This window comes from Elephas maximus, chromosome 5 (assembly GCF_024166365.1).
Source record: "Elephas maximus indicus isolate mEleMax1 chromosome 5, mEleMax1 primary haplotype, whole genome shotgun sequence".
In the NCBI taxonomy this organism is placed as follows: domain Eukaryota; kingdom Metazoa; phylum Chordata; class Mammalia; order Proboscidea; family Elephantidae; genus Elephas; species Elephas maximus.
In genome coordinates this window covers 91,996,112-92,016,540 of record NC_064823.1, presented here as the reverse complement: position 1 = coordinate 92,016,540, position 20,429 = coordinate 91,996,112, and the positions used below count along the sequence as shown (strand labels likewise).

The 20,429-nt window shown below is 40.3% G+C and overlaps 1 protein-coding gene and 1 pseudogene across 1 annotated transcript in view; one reads left to right on the top strand and one right to left on the bottom strand.

Annotated features, from left to right (window-relative positions):
* The window catches only part of CENPC (centromere protein C), a 105,133-nt gene extending 88,258 nt beyond the window's left edge, over window positions 1-16,875 (bottom strand). Inside the window, exons 1-3 of the mRNA XM_049885298.1 lie at window positions 16,744-16,875; window positions 16,353-16,574; window positions 7,820-7,866 (exon numbers count right to left, since the gene is read on the bottom strand). Coding sequence (XP_049741255.1) covers window positions 7,820-7,866; window positions 16,353-16,574; window positions 16,744-16,875 — 401 coding nt within the window. The remainder of the gene's footprint in view (window positions 1-7,819; window positions 7,867-16,352; window positions 16,575-16,743) is intronic.
* A 1,427-nt stretch (window positions 16,876-18,302) lies between these two features.
* LOC126076735 (60S ribosomal protein L38-like) lies at window positions 18,303-20,101 on the top strand (annotated as a pseudogene).
* Window positions 20,102-20,429: the final 328 nt, after the last annotated feature.

Genomic DNA, 20,429 nt, shown 5'->3' with positions numbered 1-20,429 from the left:
TAGATCAAGTGACCTGCCTCTTGCAAGCCACTGGGTTTGTTTTTTTTTTTTTTTTTTTTTTGGTTTAATAACAGAACACAGGTCACTATTATAAAATTCAAGCCTAGAAATCACCCCAAGACACCATAAACGGCTGGACAGGTATATATATTAAAAAATATATATATTACACAGTATAAATACAGCCCTGCTATCCCTAATTTATGCATAAGGAAACTGAGACCCAGACAGATCAAATGACTTACCAAAGGTGATAATGCGAAGTCAGTATTAGAACACAGGTCACCAATATATGTTCTAGACTAGCTGTCAAACAAGAAATCTGACTGACATACCAGCATCTTTACGTAAATAACGTGCATGGTGTGCTTTTTTCTGCCAATCACCCCACCCCCCAGATATTTTCATGACCGTGCTATGCTAATTTCTTCTTTTTACAGTAACATGTAAAAAACAATAGCATAGCACTTATGAGGCTGGGGGGGTGTTGGCAAAAAAACATAAAACATGTATGTTATTTGCACAATAATACAGTAGTGAGGTGCAATGGGTTTCTTTAACGCAGCCATTCAGGCCCTGGGTTTATAATTCTCCCAAAATCTTGCAAAGGATTGTTTGGTTTGCTATCCACATAAAAGGCTTGTAGAAAATTGTTCGGTTTACTATCTGCATAAGCAGTTTACAGGGATTGGTCACCTTATTACCTGCCTGAAGAGTTTTCCTATACAAGTGACCAATCTCACAGAGGTTTCTGGGGCTTCCTGATCCATGAGAGCCAGGAGAGGAACACATTCTTTGGTTACGGGACCCTGCACTGACAACCTCCTGTAAGAGCTATAATACAGATCAAGGGCAGTAACATCGAGCTGGCAACACCAAATACCAAAAGCACTGGCAGCAACACAGCAGAGCCAAACAGCAGAGAAATGGCAGCAGCAGTATGAGCTGAGGAAATCACGAGACCAGCAGACAGCAGCAGTGGGGCAGAGTCGGCCCACACAGAAGTCAGGGGTAGTGGGCTAGTTGGCCGATGGAGCAGAGCTGGACACCTCCAGGCAGGATGTCACCAACACAGCTGGGCACCTCCAGCTGTTGGGGTTGCCAACAGAGCAGATACTTGGGCATACACCGTACAGAAGTTGCCCGTAGAAGTTTTGCCTCAAGAGCTGTTCTAAGGCCAGCCTAACCCTAGTACTAGCCCAGGGCTGTCCCAAAGCTGCTAGCTGAGAGCTGGACCAGTAAGCACAGGAGGCCAGACCCAGCTAAGAAAAGCCACAGAGATAGAGAAAGAGAGAGAGAGAGTCAGAAGAAACACAGTCATCCCACACCTGACCTGAGCAGACAACACAGCAGCTGAGAGAGACACCTGCTGATATCTGATCCATGGCATGCCCATCCTGTGATACAGAAATGGACATGGGTAACTTGGAAAGGGTAAATGGGTTCCTTCTCTATGACAGTAAGTAGGGTATCCACAGGGATGGAGGGGACCGGTTCATTTCAGATCTGTTCCTGATGTTTACTATTTGCTTTCTCTAAGAAATCTGTTCTTGTTGTTTACTGTTTACCTTCTATAAATAATAATAAAGGTTTTCAACTGCCAACACTGTATAAGTGTCTCGTATGCATGATCCAATCAGATCAGATAGTGAAGTCCTCATTTACTTAGGATTTAGAGTAGAACCATTCATATATGCATATGCACACAGGTACACACATGTATACACAGTTCCCATAATATGGATATTATCGTCTGTAATCACCCTTCGGTCAGTTTGTTGTACTACGGTGGCTTGCATGTTGCTATGATACTGGAGGCTATGTCATCGGTATTTCAAATACCAGCAGGATTACACATGGTGGTCAGGCTTCTGCAGAACTTCCAGACTAAGACAGATCCATAAGAAAAGCCCAGTGATCTACTTTCAAAAATTAGCCAATAAAAACCTTATGGATAGCAACATTGTCCGATAAACTGATGGAAGATGAGACCCTCAGGTTAGAAGAGACTCAAAATACTTTAATTGAGGAATAGTTGCCTCCTCAAAGTCGGGTTGACTTTAATGATGCAGATGGAGTAAAGCCTTCGGGACTTTCATTTACTGACATGGCACAACTCAGAAGAAGAAGAAACAAAGGCAAACGTCCATTAGTAATTGGAACATGGAATGTACAAAGTATGCATCAAGGAAAATTGGAAGTTGACAAAAATGAAATGGAACCCTTGAAGATCAATATCTGAGGCATGAGTAAGCTGAAATGAACTGGTATTGGCCATTCTAAATCTGACAATTACATGCTTTACTATGCCGCTGTTATGGATTGAATTGTCCCCAAAAAATGTGTGCAAACTAAGCCACAATTCCCAGTTTTGTGTGATCGACACCATTTTGCAATCTGATGTGTTGTAAATTTGACCTCTATGATGTTAATGAGGTGGGATTAGCGGCAGTTATGTTAATGAAACAGGGCTCAATCTAGATGCTCCTAGACTAGGGGAAGATTGATGCCCTTCCCCACAAACGACAGACAGACAACCTTCCCCTGGAGCTGGTACCCTGAATTCAGACTTCTAGCCTCCTAGACTGTGAGAGAATAAATCATAAATAAATAAATCATGCATTTGTAGTATTTCTGTTACATATGCACTAGATAACAGGGAACAACAAAGGAACAGTGATGCATTCATCTTCAGAAAGAACATTTTGAGATCTATCCTGAAGTACAATGCAATCAGTACATGCATACAGCTCTAAGGAAGACCTCTAAGGAAGAATGTAATGAATGTCACTGAATTGTACATGTAGAAACTCTTGCATGCATAAGACCAGTTAATGTGACTATTATTCAAATTTACCCACCAACCACGAATGCCAAAGATGAAGAAACTGAAGATTTTTACAAACTGCTGCAGTCTGAAATTGATCAAATGTGCAATCAAGATGCACTAATAATTACTGGTAATTGAAATGCGAAAGTTAGGAACAAAATAAAAAGGACCAACAGTTGAAAAATCCAGCCTTGGAGATGGAAACCATACTGGATATCACCTGGTAAAATTCTGTAAGACCAACGAATGATTCATTGGAAATACTTGTTTTTCAACAACGCAATCGAAGACCATGCACATGACCTCACTGGGCAGATTATACAATTATTAGATCAACTACATCTGTAGAAACAGGTTAAAGAGCTCAATATCGTCAGTCAAGACAAAGCCAGGCCTGAAACTATTGCCCCGAGACTATCTATCTTTAAACCTTAAACCAAAAATATCCCCTGAAGTCTTCTTAAAGCCAAATAACAATTTAGCTTAAATAGTATTGAATGTCTGCCTTGAGCATTATGTTCTTTTAAGAGCTATCTACATAGGATAAAATTGACAAGGGCAACTCAAAACATTAAACAAGAGCCTTAGGGGGCAATGAGTTTATGTTAATAGAAGAGGAACAACTCAGAAAAAGGGGTGAGAAGGGTTGCATAACTTGAAGAATGTAATGAATGTCACTGAATTGTACATGCAGAAACTTTTAAATTGGTGTATGTTTTGCTGAGCACAGGAGCACTGGTGGTGTAGTGATTACGCACTCAGCTCAGCTGCTAACCAAAATGTTAGCAGTTCAGATTCACTGGCCACTCATGGTAGAAAGATGTGGCGGTCTGCTTCCATAAAGATTTACAGCCTTGGAAGCTCTATGGGGCAAGTTCTACCCTATCCTACAGAGTTGCTGAGTCGGAATCAACTAGACAGCAGAGGGTAGTTGTGTATATATTCTCTACAACAACAAAATTAATAAAATTAAAAAAAAAAAAAAGGCAAAGGTTGCCTCTGGAATAGACTATCAATTGCTAGTGTGCAAGTTCCAGTTGAAACTGAAGAAAATCAAAGCAAGTCCAAGAAAGCCAAAGTACAACTATGAATTTAGAGACCATCTCAAAAACAGATCTAACACACTGAACACTAATAACTAAAGACCAGAAGAGTTGTGGGAAGACATCAAAAACATTATACATGAAGAAAATGAAAGGTCATTAAAAAGACAGGAAAGAAAGAACAAGACCAAAATGAATATCAGAAGAGAGTCTAAAGCTTGCTCTTAAGCACAGAATAGCTAAATAGAACAGATAAAAAGATGAGGTAAAATATCTGAACAAAAGATTTCAAAGGGCATATCAAGACAAGGTAACGTATTCTGAGCAAATGTACAAAGACCGGAGTTAGAAGACCAAAAGGGAAGAAGACAATTGGCATCTCTCAAGCTGAAGAAACTGAAAGGTTCATGCCTCAAGTTGCAAAAAATTAAATGACAAGCATCAAAGAAGACAGAAGGAATACAGAGTTAATGTACCAAAAAGCATTGGTTGACATTTAACCATTACCAAACCCGTTGCCATCTAGTTGATTCTGACTCATAGCAACACTACAGGACACAGAAGAACTGCCCCAGAGGGCTTCCAAGGTGCGGCTAGGAGATTCCAATTGTGGACCTTTTGGTTAGCAGCCGTAGCTTTTAACCACCATGCCACTAGGGCTCCCTCAACCACTGCAGAGGATGCATATGATCAAGAAACACTGGCACTGATGGAAGAAATTCAAGCTACACTGAAGACACTGGTAAAAACCAAGGTTCCAAGAATTGATGAAATACCAATTGAGATGTCTCAACAAACATACAATGCTGGAAGCATTTACTTGTCTACGTCAAGAAATTTAGAAAAGAGCTACTTGGACAACTAACGGGAAGAGATACATACCCATGCCCATTCCAAAGAAAGGCAATCAAATGAAATGCAGAGATTATTGAACAGTATAAGTAATATCACATACTAGCAAAATTTTGCAGAAGATAATTCAAAAATGACTGCAGCCACACATCGACAAGAAACTGCCAGAAGTTTAAACCAGATTCAGATGAAGACATGGAACAAGGGATATCACCGCTGATGTCAAATGGATCTTGGGTAAAAGTAGGGAATATCAGAAATTTATTTACCTGTGTTTTATTGATTATGTAAAGACATTAGACTTTATGAACCAAACATATTATGGATAACACTATAAAGAATGGGAATTCAAAAACAATTATGCTAATGTAGAACCTGTACGTGGATCAAGAAACAGTTGCTGGGACAGAACAAGAGGATACTGTGTGGTTTGGAATGGGAAAAGGTGTGCAGCAAGATTGAATCCTTTCACCTTTCTTAATTCAATCTGTATGCTGAACAAATAATCTGAGAAACTGGACTACAGGAAGAAGAATAAACCAAAAAAAAGAAGAATACACCATCAGAATTGAGGAAGACTCATTAACAGCTTGAGATATGCAGATGACACAACCTTACTTGCCAAAAATAAAGGCAACCTGAAGCATTTTCTGATGAAGGTCTTCAATATGGATTACACATGAGCAAGAAGAAAACAAAAATGCTCACAAACATACCAGTAAACAGCATCATGAAAAATGACAAAGAAACTGAAGTTGTCCAAGGATTTCATTCTTCTTGAACCAACAATCAGTGCCCACAGAAGTAGCAGTTAAGAAACCAAACAATGTACTACACTGGGCAAATCTGCTGCAAAAGACCTCTATAACATTCTAAAACGTAAAGATGTCACTTTGACGACTAATGTGGGCCTGACTCAAGCCATGGCCTTTTCAATTGCCTAATATGCACAAAGAAGTTGGACAATGAAAAAGGAAGACTGAAGAATTCGAATATACAAAGAATACTGAATATACTGTGGTTTGCCAGAATAATGAATAAATCTGTCTTGGAGAAAGTACAGCCAGAAGTAGGGATGCTGAAACTTCGGCATGCTTACTTTGGACATGTCATCAGGAAAGACCAATCATTAGAATAGTACACCATGGTGGGTAAAGTAGAGGGTCATCAAAAATGAGAGAAACCCTCAATGACATGGACTGATACAATAGCCAAAATAATAAACTCAAACATACCAACCATCATGAAGATGGCACAGGATCGGCAACGTTTCCTTCTGTTATACATAAGGTTGCTATGAACTGGAGCTGACGCGAAGGCAAGAAACTATGACAATCTTCTGGCAGTTACCAAATGAGTCAATCAGTCTCATCTACTTCTCATAGGGGAAAACATTATCATCCCCAAGTCGTACAGCTTTGTACAAAATCTTCTCCAGTTCTGTTCTTCTTACCCCTTCTCATTGCTATACTAGTATAAAAGCCCTCCTCCCAAAAAAGGCTCATAGCCACCAAGTCAATGCCAACTCACAGCAACCCTACAGGATGGAGCAGAACCGCCCCACAGGGTTTCCAAGGCACAGCTAGTGGATTCAAACTGCCAATCTTTTTGGTTAGCAGCTGAGCTCTTAACCACTGTGCCAACAGGGCAACATCCTAGATAAAAACATCAAACTATTCTCTGCCTTTCTAAAATATATGTTCATACTTCATCAGTCTTATTCCAAAGCTGATTTAAGACAATTTATTCAAGCCTTTATGATAAATGCCTCAAGTCTGACCCATCTGTTTTCTCGCTCTACTTGATTCATATAATCTTGTTTTCTATTCAACGTATTTCACCCTCTTAAGACAGGTCCGTCTACTGCTAACAAACCATGATATAAGCATTCCTATATTGGTTCCTTTGTTTATGATATTTCTATATCTGGAATGTACTTTATACTTTAAATATCTATTCAAGGACCACCTCAAGATAAACTACAACTTTAAAACTTTCCTGAATATGAACATACAGAGACCCTTTTCTAACTTCTTACATGACAGCCTATAGTGCAAGTTAATTACATATCGGCCTACTGTTTATATGTTATTTATTATAAGTAATTTTTTTATTAAATTATTTTACAAATGTACATATGTATCTTCCCAACAGGAATGCAAGTTTCTTGTGGGCAAAAGTACATATTTCTACATATCACTGGATCTAGTAACATTTGAGGCTCAATAAACATTTGGTTGTTGACAATAATATCTTTATTCTTAAAAGCATGCTATTCATTGCATTACTATTCAATAGGTTAACTAGAAAATTTAACTTTACATATTTTACAAGTAAAACCAAACCCAGTTGCCATCACATCAATTCTGACTCATGGTCATCCCATGTGTTGCTGAGTAGAACTGTGCTCCATAGGGTTTTCAATGGCTAATTTTTCAGAACTAGATTGTAAAGGCTTTCCTCTGAGGCACCTCTGGGTAGGTCTGAACCACCAACCTTCTGACTGGTAGTTGAGCACTCAGCCATTTGTGTCAAACTAAAAGAAGGCCCCAAAGCAACCAGAATAAACACCCACCAAATAACATACTCATGTGCATTATTTTTCTTTCACCCCACTATGCTGCATCTTTCTACTGTAACCATTTAATCCATTCCACAGAGTGCTTTCCCCATCACCAAAGAAACCCGTTGCTGTTGAGTCAATTCCAACTCATAGTGACCCTATAAGACAGAGTAGAACTGCCTCATAGAGTTTCCAAGAAATGCCTGATGGACTTGAACTGAGGACTTTTTGGTTAGCAGCTGTAGCACTTAACCACTACATCGCCAGGGTTTCCATAGTTATCATTTAATCAGAATTGAGATTGCCTCTTCCTAAACCACCATGTTATGGGTGAATTTCTTTTCTCACTGCCACTAAGTCATTGCATTCTTGCATTAATACTTCTGTTAATATAAAACAACTAAGACTATACTTAACCAACAATCAGAAATCATTTAGTCAGAGGTGACGGTTTTTCCTTTCTTCATTTAAAAATTCACTTCCTGAAATGTGAATAAAAATCAGTCTTAAAAGATTAAGAATATAAATCACCTGGAAGGTCGACAATATCTTCTTCTGTAATCATTTTTCAGATGATTCTGAAAGAAAAGTAAATGGTCAATTTGGTATCTTTGTTTAAAATATACTCAAATACAATACAAAATAATTTCTTCCCAACATGAACATGACAGAAAATTTCAATTCTTCATTTACTCATTTGGCAAGTATTTGCTGAATTCCTCTTTATAAGAGGAATTCTTCTGGATCTAGTGAAAAAGAACAACTTGCCTCATATCTACTACTTCCAAACCTTGGCCTATACTATTTCTTCCCCTTGAGGTTTACTCATCTCTGCCCTGCTCCTCCTCCACCTCCCCTTATCCCTCTTCCACCAACAAAATACAAACTATCTGGGCTTCTAGTAATTCAACTAATCATATCTACTTATCTCCTTTCCCTACAGGGAGAATCCACTAAAATAATAGTAAAGAAATAAAATGGCATGAAACAGTAATGAAAAAGAGAAGAGGAGACCACCTATGAACAAATTTAACCAATTTCTGAAAGATTCAAAATAGATAAGAATGATAATTCACGAAACAGAATAAAAGCAGAAGCAGCCTAAAGTAAGCTCAGAGAATACTGTCTTCGATGAGGAGGCAAGAAGATGTGCCCAAGGAAAAAAACATACTGATGCAGAACAAGGAAACCCGAGATCTGAAGAAGGCAAAGAGAAAGACATGGGAATAAAAACAGGACAATTAAAGGAATATCTGTAAGCGGAACAGTACATCTCTCCACTGCCCACATCCTCATAAACACAGAGCTCCCAATAAGTGGTCTACTAGTCTCAAACGTGACCAGCATCTATGAGTGACTAGACATTTCAAAGTCTCTAAAATAAAATAGAAATACAAGATTAAAAAAAAATTTAAAGGATCCAAGGAAACTAATATCAAGGATGGCAAAGAATAAAATTTCAAAATCAGGGAAAAAAATTCTACTATGAACTTTCGTGATAGTTAAGAAATATCTGAGATACTGCTGGACTTATAAGCAAAAGTGGTATACTATAAACACATAACAGAGAACGAGAAAAACTCCTATTAATTAAAAACATGATTGCCTAAAACAAAAAATGCAATCTGTAAGAAAAAAATGAAGCTATTTCTCAGAAAGTAAAACAAAAAGACAGAGATAAAAACAGGGAGAGAAGGAATAAGAGAAAGATCAAAAAATCAGGAGGTTCAACTTCTGATTAATAGTTATTCCAGATAGAATGTAAAAGATATTTTCTAAGAAAATTACATAGTAAAATTTCTCCAAATTTATAGGAAATGAGTAGCCAGCATAATGAATTTTATTTTATTTATTTATTTTTTTTATACCTAGGAACGGAGCCCTGATGGCACAGTGGTTAAGAGCTCAGGCTGATAACCAAAAGGTCAGCAATTTGAATCACCAGCCACTCCTTGGAAACCCTATGGGGCAGTCCTACTCTGTCCTACAGTGTCCCTGTGAGTCAGAATTGACTCGATGGCAATGGTTATGGGTTAATACCTAGGAATATAATACTGAAATTTCAGAAGAAATTTGAGGATAAGAAGATCCTAGAATGCTTCCACAAAGAGAAACCAGATAACCCCAACAAAAAAAGGCAGTTCCAATCAATGGGTACAGTAAAAATAAATCACAGACATGCAGATTGGGGGTAAAGTCATATTCGGGATACTGTGTGTCTTATCTTTTAATTGTAAAATTTGTAAAGCTAAATTTTCTATTTGAATATTGGATAGTAATAGGATTAACAGCATGCTTTTACAAATGACATTATTAACCAAGAAACATCTCACAACACAGATGAGTCTGGAGGGTATTATGCTGTGTGAAATAAGTCAATCACAAAAGGACAAATATCATCTGAGACCACTACTATAAAAACCTAAGGAAAGATTTACACACAGAAAAAAACAATCTTTGACGATTACCAGGGAGGGGAAGAGAAATCATTAACTACATTGTAAACAAGTGTTAACTTCAGTCAAAGAAAAGACGATACACAATATAGGGGAAGTCAGCATAACTTGAAAAAAGACTAAGTCATAGAAGCTTCTCAGACACATTTAAACACCTTGAGGGACTGAGATGCTGCGGCTGAGGGCCGGGGACCATGGTCTCGGGAGACATCTAGGTCAATTGGCATAACATAGTTCATGAAGAAAATGTTCTGCATTCTACTTCGGTGAGTACCATCTGGGATCCTATAAAGCTTGGCAGTGTCCATCTAAGATACATCTATTGGTCCCATCCCACCCGGGGCAAAGGAGAATGAAAAAAACCAAAGACACAAGGAAACTATTAGCCCAAAAGACAAACAGGCCACGTGAACCACAGCCTCCACCTGCCTGAGCACAGAAGAACTAGATGGTGCCTGGCTACCACCACCGACCACTTTCACAGGGATCACAAAAGAAGGTCCCGGGCTGAGCGGGAGAAAAATGTAGAAATTCAGATTCATAATAAAAGACCAGACTTACTGGTCTGACAGAGACTGGAGGAACCCCTGAGACTATGGCCTCCGGACACCCTACTAACGCACAACTGAAGCCACTCCCAAAGTCCACCTTTCAGCCAAAGATTAGACAAGCCTATAAAACAAACAACAACACACGTGAGGAACGTGTTTCTTAGTTTAATCAAGTTTATGAGACCAAATGGGCAATACCTGCCCAAAAGCAAAGACAAGAAGGCAGGAAGGGACAGGAAAGCCAGGCAAAAGGGGTGGGGAGGGGAAGAGTTCTGACACATTGGGGGGATTGCAACCAATGTCACAAAACAATGCGTATAAAGCTTTGAATAAGAAACTAATCTGTGCTGTAATCTTTCACCTAAAGCACAACAAAAAAAGGAAAAAAGATCAAGATATTACTGTAAACACCAAATGTTTAATAAGCCTCACTTTTACTTGGCCCAATGGGATATGAAGGAAGTATATATGTACACGTGAAATAATTTAATGAACAAAAATATACTACTTGTTTTAGGCCCATTTTATACCTTCTCTCAGCCCAGGAACCCACTATTTTCTCCAGAGCAACCTATTTCCTTTTAGTGTAGAATGGTGTTTAGAACCAGGGACTTGGTGAAAGGTTTGCTCATTATTTTGGGTTGCTGCTGGCCCTCTCAGTGGATAAAGATAGAACATTGCTATGTATGCCTATATAATGTTCTCAAATCACATAGGCTTTCATAATGCTTTCAACACTAATACGTTAGCTAATCATGTTAAGGTTAGCCAATGACTGATCTTCTACATTTCTTCCTCCTCTTCTCTTTATATAAGGAGCCCTGGTGGAGCAGTGGTTAAAGCAACTGAGTGCTAACAAAAGTAGGCAGTTCAAAACCACAGGAGAAAGACGGTAAAGCTAAATTTTCTAGTTGAATATTGGGTAGAAATAGGATTAACGGCATGCTTCCGTAGAGATTTACAGACTTGGAAACTATATGGGGTCACTATGAGTCGGAATCAACTCAAAAGCAGTGGGTTTGGTTTTTCGGTTTTCTCTTTACATAGGGGCCCTGGTGGTGCAATGGTTCAAGCCCACTAGCCACTCCCAGGCAAAAAGATGTAGCACTTTGCTTCAGATGTGGTACTCTGCATCCATAAAGATTACAGCCTTGGAAACCTAATGGGGCAGTTCTACTCTGTCCTATAGAGTCACTATGAGTTGGAATTGGCTCAACAGCAACGGGTTCTTCTCTTTATAAGCCTCACTGTATCTAGTTTCTTTGAACCACTTGCTTTTTCTGCAATCAAAATAGTATCCTTATATGCATATAGAATAACTGCTCAGAATAAACCTTATGTTCAAATTTCCTTGAGTTTTGATTATTTTTAACAAGTCATTGGTAGAAACTAAACCCAAGCACGCACTTCTGTCCAGCACTCAGTGTTTTTAAACACTGAAGTCCTAAACTGAGCATGTTAACTATCCTCCAAAGCCTAATTTAAGGCCACTCTTCTCCTCATTTCATGCAAAATAAGATTCATCAAATCTGCACACTGAAATGTTAACACTTGTAAATACTCCCAAGAAGAATTAGAGCAATATTCAACCATTTCAAAAGAGGTGGCATATGATCAGGAACTGATGGTGCTGAAGGAAGAAGTCCAAGCTGCTCTGAAGGCATTGGCAAAAAACAAGGCTCCAGGAATTGATGGGTTATCAATTGAGATGTTTCAACAAACAGATGCAGTGCTGGAGGTGCTCACTCGTCTATGCCAAGAAATATGGAAGACAGCTTCCTGGCCAACTGACTGGAAGAGACCCATATTTATGCCTATTCCCAAGAAAGGTGATCCAACTGAATGTGGAAATTATAGAACAATATCATTAATATCACACGCAAGCAAAATTTTGCTGAAAATCATTCAAAAACAGCTGCAGGAGTATATCGACAGGGAACTGCCAAAGATTCAGGCCGGTTTCAGAAGAGGATGTGGAACCAGGGATATCATTGCTGATGTCAGATGGATCCTGACTGAAAGCAGAGAATACCAGAAGGATGTTTACCTGTGTTTTACTGACTATGCAAAGGCATTTGACTGTGTGGATCATAACAAAATATGGATAACACTGCGAAGAATGGGAATTCCAGAACACTTAATTGTGCTCATGAGGAACCCTTACATAGATCAAGAGGCACTTGTTCAGACAGAACAAGGGGATACTAATTGGTTTAAAGTCAGGAAAGGTGTCCGTCAGGGTTTTACTCTTTCACCATACCTATTTAATCTGTATGCTGAACAAATAATACGAGAAGCTGGACTATATGAAGAAGAACAGGGCATCAGAATTGGAGGAAGACTCATTAACCTGCGTTATGCAGATGACACAACCCTGCTTGCTAAAAGTGAAGAGGACTTGAAGCACTGACTAATGAAGATCAAAGACCACAGCCTTCAGTATGGATTACACCTCAACGTAAGGGAAACAAAAATCCTCACAACTGGACCTATGAGCAACATCATGATAAACGGAGAAAAGATTGAAGTTGTCAAGGATTTCATTTTACTTGGAACCAGCAGTCAAGAAATCAAAAGATGCACTGCACTGGGCAAATCTGCTGCATAGGACCTCTTCAAAGTGTTGAAGAGCAAAGATGTCACCCTGAAGACTAAGGTGCACCTGACCCAAGCCATGGTATTTTCAATCACGTCATATGCATGTGAAAGCTGGACAATGAATAAGGAAGACTGAAGAAGAGTTGACACCTTTGAATTGTAGTGCTGGCGAAGAATATTGAATATACCATGGACTGCCAAAAGAACAAATCTGTCTTGGAAGAAGTGCAGCCAGAATACTCCTTAGAGGCAAGGATGGCGAGACTGTGTCTTACATACTTTAGACATGTTGTCAGGAGGGATGAGTCCCTGGAGAAGGACATCATGCTTGGCAGAGTACAGGGTCAGCAAAATAGAAGAAGACCCTCAGCTAGGTGGATTGACACAGTGGCTACAACAATGAGCTCAAGCATAACAAGGATTGTAAAGATGGCTGAAGACCAGGCAGCGTTTCGTTCTGTTGTGTGTAGGGTCGCTATGAGTCGAAACCGACTCAATAGCACCTAACAACAACAATGTAAATACTCCCTGCTCCTCTTTTAAATAGAAAAAATATTAAGGTTATAGTAGTTGACTCACTGAATATATTTAGATACACTAGAATGCAAGTGGTGATCAAGACATACAAGGTTTCTTAATTTTAAATTAAAGTTGTTGTGAGTGGCAGTCCAATGGACCCGACTCGTGACAACCCCCATGTGTTACAGAGTAGAACTGCTCCATAGGTTTCTCTTGGTTGTCATCTTTACAGAAGCAGTTCGAGTAGCTGCTGAGTGGGTTTAAATCACCAGCCCTTAGGTTTGCAGTCAATCGCAAACCACTTGAGCCACCAAGACTCCTAAAGTCAGAATGTAAAAAATTTTTTTACTGTGATAATAAATACACTCTCTAGAACTGCCAATTCTCATCTCCTGTCTGAAGGGAAGATGAGAGGGTAGAGAGGGTCAGTACTTGGCCGAATGGACATGAAAAGAAATAGAGGAGGGAAGGAGTGTGCTGTCTCATTAGGGGACAGCAAGTACACAGCAAGGTATTTATAAATTTTTGTATGAGAGTCCGACTTAATTTGTAAACCTTCACTTATAGCACAATAAAAAAAAACCATCCCCTTGGGGGACATCTATCTCAACCAGCATAACATAGTTTATAAAGAAAATGTCCTATATCCTACTTTGGTGAGTAGCATCTGGGGTCTTAAAAGCTTGTGAGAGACCATCTAAGATACTCCACTGGTCCAGCCTCATCTGAAGCAAGGGAGAATGAAGACAACCAAATACACTAGGGAAAGATTATTCCAAAGGACTAATGGACCACAACTGCCATAGCCTCCACCAGACTGAGTCTAGCACAATAGTGCCTGGCTACCATCACCAACTGTTCTGACAGGGATCACAATAGAGAGTCCTGGACAGAGCTGGAGATATACAACAAACTTGTGACTCACAAAAATGATCAGACTTACTGGTCTGACAGAGACTGGAGTAGCCCCGAGCATTTATGGCCCCTGTATACCCTTTTAACTCAGTACTGAAGTCACTCTGAGGTTCACCCTTCAGCCAAAAGGCCCAAAAAACAAAACGAGACTAAATGGGCAGACCAACCCAAGGGCAAGGATGATAGGGCAGTAGGGGGCAGGAAAGCTGATAATGGGGAACCCAAGATTGAGAAGGGGAGAGTGTTGACACTTAGGGAGGTTGATAACTAATGTCACAAAACAATATGTGTATTAATTGTTTAATGAGAAACTAATTAGCTCTGTAAACCTTCAACCAAAGCACAGTAAAAATATATATTAACCCCTCTCCCCCCCAAAAAATTATAGTTCTTGTGTTGGATTAAGTCCTACATGCTTTGCATATTTTTTGTTTATTGCTGTTATAAACGGAATATTTTAAAATTATAGTTTATAGCCGGTTCTTGATGTATAGAAATTCAATTGACTACTGTTTATTGATTTATATACACCAACCTTCATACACTGTCTTACTGATTCAAAAATTCTCTGTAGATTAAAAAACAAAATATATTTAAAAAACTGCCAATTCTAACTCATTCCTCAGTCAATTGTAAATTGAGCTTTTTCTATTCACAGTGTGAGATCATGTTTCTCAAAGAAAATATTATAAAACATAGCAGGGTTTCTCAACCTTGGCACTATAAACATTTTGGGCTGAATAATTCTTTGTTCTTGGGCGCTGTTCCGTGCATTGTAGGATGTTTAGCAGCATCTCCGGTCTTTATCCACCAGGTGCCAGTAGCGTCGCCCAAATTGTTACAATTAAAAATTTCTTCCAACATTGTCAAATGTCCCGTAGGGGACAAAACACCCCCAGTAGAGCCCTGGTGGTGCAGTGATTAAGAGCTCGGCTGCTAAACAAACGGTCAGCAGTTCCAATCCATCATCATCCACTCCCTGGAAACCCTATGGGGCAGTTCTACTCTCCTATAGAGTAGCTATGAGTCGAAATCAACTCGCCAGCAACTGCTCTTTTTTGGGGGGGGGGGGGCGGGGGGGGAGACCCACTGAAGTACGCAATCCCAACTTTTCTCTCCCCGTCTTGTAAATGGACTGTGACGCAAAGGCAGACATTAAAAATAAAAGGCTCAAAACAGCGCTACGGTTATGATAAACATTTGAAAAATGTACTGTGGGTATTTTTCTTCCACTTCTCTTCCTCGATGAGAATGGCTTTATTGCTTTCTTCTGATTATATATGTTAGCAATGTATATGCTCACACTAAAAAGTATACACGTTTATAGCGTTACATTGATGGAAGATCGCCAATACTGAAGAGGAGATAAAGTAGAAAATACACGTTTATGGGTATCATATAGGGTCGATAACCGATGTCTGAAACACACACTAACACCGAGAAAATCCAAAAACAAGGCAACAAAAATGAGTTCCCACTCCCGTCAGTCTTTCACAGCTTGTTCCTTTCAACTAACAGCTACCTGTCCGAAGTCTGTACCAAAAGTTGCTCCATAAATATTAGCCTATAAAACTGCATACAAGGCTCAACATTTTGACGACAAATGAGAACGCCAGGTTATCTAGAGAAAAATATGTTACATAATCAAGAATCTATTTCAGACCAACAAGTATGGGCAAAAGCACTTTTAAAGCTTCTGATGTAGACAGAATAGTATTCGGAGGACGAGAAACTGGAAGGAAGCTAAAAAGTAGAAATCACAACATTCGTCGAAAAGAAAGATGCAGAGACAGCTGAGGAAGCCTTCAGGAAATAACAGTAATTCCGCTATCTGCACACAATCACAGCTGATTCCAAAAATGTGCGTGTTTTGGCTTTCCCAGTGAAATCCCCAAGAAGCCACAGTCCCAGCCCAACGTAGCATTCTCCTGCTCTTTGGGCGCGGGAGCCAGGAGCGCAGGGTGCCCGCTCGCCAGGGCCGGTGCTCTCCAGACCCGACGCAGCCAGAGTTGCGCCCGCACTCACCAGGCCCGAGGCGGCCATGTTCCAGCCCGGCTCCGCCCGCGCAGAGGATCTCGGGCGGACGCACACACAAGCGACCGCTCCAAAACGAAAGCGGTCAAGCGCTCCCGCCACACAACGAAGTGAGGGCTCAGGAACGCCCGTCAGGCACGCAGCAGTCGCGAGGGAACTACCACGGGCTCGCGCACTTTGTGCTCCCGCCCAGTGGCTGCGCCCCCCACCGCGCTACGGCCGCGCGCTCGCCAGAGTTTGAAACAGGTTGCACACGCGCAAAACAGGCCGTGAAATCCAATAAGAAAGCCGTTATTAGGCCCGTCCCCTCACTGCTCCGGAACACCGCCCCTCTCACGGTCTCTCACGGCCCCGCCCCCTCCGCTCCAGTCCCGTTCTTTACCTCTCGCCGGAAAGCCTTCCCTTCCTCTCTGCGCCCCTCAGGCGGGTCGTAAAATAAATAAAAATTTTTATTTTTTAGGCGGGGCGTGGGCTGGTGTTTTTTCGGGAGAGGCATGGTTTTGAGAATCGCCATTGAGCACAACGTACAACTTTTCAACAGTTCTATTATGAAATTGAACGTTATACTTGCAAGGATCAAAAAACAAACCTATTGCTGTCCAGTCCATTCGCTCACAGCGACTCTAAAGGACAGAGTAGAACTGCCCTATAGGGTTCGTGCTGGAAACCCTGGTTGCGTAATGGTTAAGTGCCGAGGCTGCTAACCAAAGGGTTGGCAGTTCGAATCCGCCTAGGCGCTGCTTGGAAACTCTATGGGACAGTTTTACTCTGTCCTATAGGGTCGCTATGAGTCGGAATGACTTGAGGCAACTGGGCTTTGTTTTCTACTCCTTAGGGAAGCTCCTATGGAGCACATAATGGTTTCCAACCTCCTACTTTTGAGTTAGCGGCCAGCAGCTTAGCGCTTAACCACTGTGTCATCAGGGCTGCTTCTTGGAAGTATAGTCAAAACCAAACCAACTGCGGACCAGCCGACCCTGTAGGACAAGAGTAGAACTGCCCCATAGGGTTTCCAAGGAGCAGCTGGTGGATTCAAACTGCTGATTTTTTGGTTTTTAGCCAAGCTCCTAACCATTGCACCACCAGGTCTCCCTTGAAAGGATCCAAACCAAAAAAAAAAAAAAACCCGTTGATGTCCAGTCGATTCTGACTCACAGCGGCCCCAAAGGACAGAGTAGAACTGCCCCATAGGGTTTTCCAAGGAGCCCCTGGTGGATTGGAACTGCAGACCTTTTGATTATCAGGTAGCTCTTAATCACTACTCTGCCAGGATTTCCCTTGGAAGGATAAACCAAAAACCAAACCCATTGCCATGGAGTGGATTCGGTCTCATAGCAACCCTACAGGACAGAGTAAAACTGCCCTTTAGAGTTTCCAAGGAGCGTCTGGAGGATTTGAATTGTCAGCTTATTGGTTAGCAGCCATAGCACTTAACCACTAGCCCACCAGGTTTCCCTTGGAAGGATAGCATGTAGAAATTGGAGAAGACTTTTAAAGAAAACTATTCCCCAGTGCAGCACCCTCAGCCAGAGTCAAACTCAGCAATCTCTGACTCTGATGATGGTGGTGATGGCTTGTATTCAAATATGTGGATTTTTTTAATGAAGCATTGTTAACAAACTGACCTATGTAAATATATACTATTTATGTAGGATGTACTGAAAAGAGTCCTAGACCAGGACTCTGGAAACCTGCTTAGCCATTAACTAGATGTTATCTAGGGCAAATAGTGGCACCATTCTGGGTGTTTCCTTAATTATGTAATAGGAAGGCTACATTACATGCTCTAGAGATCGCTTCCTACCTGTTTTATGACTCTGTGACACTATATCTCATTTTATACTTCATTAAAAAAAAAAAACAAGAAAATTTTCATCAGAAAATAGACTACTTATTGAATATATGCATTAATTTTTTTTTTTTTTAACTCGCAATGCTTAAATGAACAAGTGCTGTCAGGCAGCCCTGGTGGCCCAGTGGTTAAAACCATCGACCAGTAACCGAAAGGTTGGCAGTTCAAAACCACCAAAGGCTCCACAGGATAAAGATGTGGTAGTCTAGTTTCCAGAGATTTACAACTTTGGAAACCCCATGGGGTCGCATCAGAATCTATTTGACAGCAGTGGGTTTGGTTTTTGGGGGGTTTATCAGATGTTAAGATTGCCACATTTGTGCTTCAGTGGTAGAATTCTCACCTTCCAAACAGAAAGCCCAGTTAGATTCCCAGCCAATGTACCTCATAGGCAGCTACCATCCTCAGTCCATGGAGGCTGATGTGTTGCTATAATGTTCAACAGGTTTCAGCAGAGCTGACAGGCCTGGCAGTGTACTTCCAAAACTCAGCCAATGAAAACCCTAGGGATCACAATGGTCTGATCTGCAACAGACCATGGGGATGGCGCAGGACTGGGCAGCAATTCACTCAGTTGTGCGTGAGGGTCACCATGAGTCGGGTGACTGAAAATAGCTAACCACAATAGCATCACATGTGAAGGCCATTTTGAAGTGGTGAGAAAGAGGAGTTACACTTGGGCTCTGAAGTCACAGTCAGGCCTGAGTTTCACTCTTGACTCCACTAACTCTGCCATTATGAGCAAATTAATTAAACCATCTATTCCTCGAATCTCTTGTCTGTAAATTGAAATAATAATAAAATTGTTGAGATGTTGGGATTAAGTAATTCTTGTTAAGATCTAAACTCAATGCCTGGAACATAGTAAGAATTTAATAAATAAAGCTATTGATATTATTGTGGAGATTTGTCATTTTGTCCTACAGAAATTTTGCCAATCACTGTACATTATATGTAATTTGGTACTATCCCATCTGGAATAGGTAATAATAAAGACTAGCATTTACTGAGTGCATATTACATGCCAAGGTCTGTTTTATATGCTTCACGGGCTTTAACCATTTAATCCTTAGACTAACCCCGTCAGGGAGGCACTACTATAACCCCCACATTATAAACAAGGGAACAGAAACACTGAATTTAATTAACTTGCCCCAAAACACACAGCCATTAAATGGCTGAACTGTGTATGAACCCATGTCAACAACTCCAGAGCTGAGCTCTTGATCACTACACCCTTCACCTCTCAGTAAGAAACTTTAGCAAGCACAGAGACATAACTTCCCTCATGTGAAATTATACCCTCAGTAACTCACAGTTATCCTGAGAAACTCCAAATGCAATGGCTTGTGCAGGTGTAGAATGCAGGGCACAGAAGGCGTTGGGGATGAACTGATTTGTTCTAGAAAATGGAGCAGCACCCTTATGAAAACAGAAAGTTAGGGAGATCCCACAGTTCCCAGACAAACTTTCTGTCTGTACCTGTCCTGGTACTTAATAGCCCCACCAAAATTTTAGTATCCTAAAATAGAGTTTCTAGTTGATGGGGGGGGGGGGGGAGGGGATATTTATAAAATTCAGATTTGTTATTACACACAAAAAAAAAATCAAGATCAAGATTCTGGTGAGTGTCTCAAGTAGAGCTGGTCTGCAACTGCCTTCCTACACTCTTTGTCTCCATGCTCGAAAAACTGAGGAAATCAAGGACTTACCGTTCACAGCCAGGCAAAAGGCTGCCAAGATCTGTCAAGAGCAAGAAAAATATGGATAACGTGAAGTTTAAAGTTCACTGTAGGAAATACCTTTATGCCTTGGTCATCACAAAGAGAAGGCGGAGAAACTTAAGCAGTCCCTGCTCCCAGGTTTGGCAGTGAAGAAGCTGAAATGATTCAAACGGTAATAAAATTTTAATAATTAAAAAAAATCAAGATTCCTCCTTATAAACTGCTGTGACAATTGATTAAATCTTGAAGTTTCCACCATATTTGCTTACGTAGGGGGTGTGTGTGTGTGAGTTAATAATCAATTAAAGCAAAATTGCAGGATGCAAAGTTAATAGCCTGTGAAAATATATATAATTAGATTGTATACGGAGAAATAAAGTATCCAGAAATTTAGCTTGAACAGGAAGTAAAAAAGGAGATATTTATGATTTGGATAAGTAATTTAAAATTTTTGGTGTCAGAACAGTTTCAAAGAATTCTTACATTATCGAT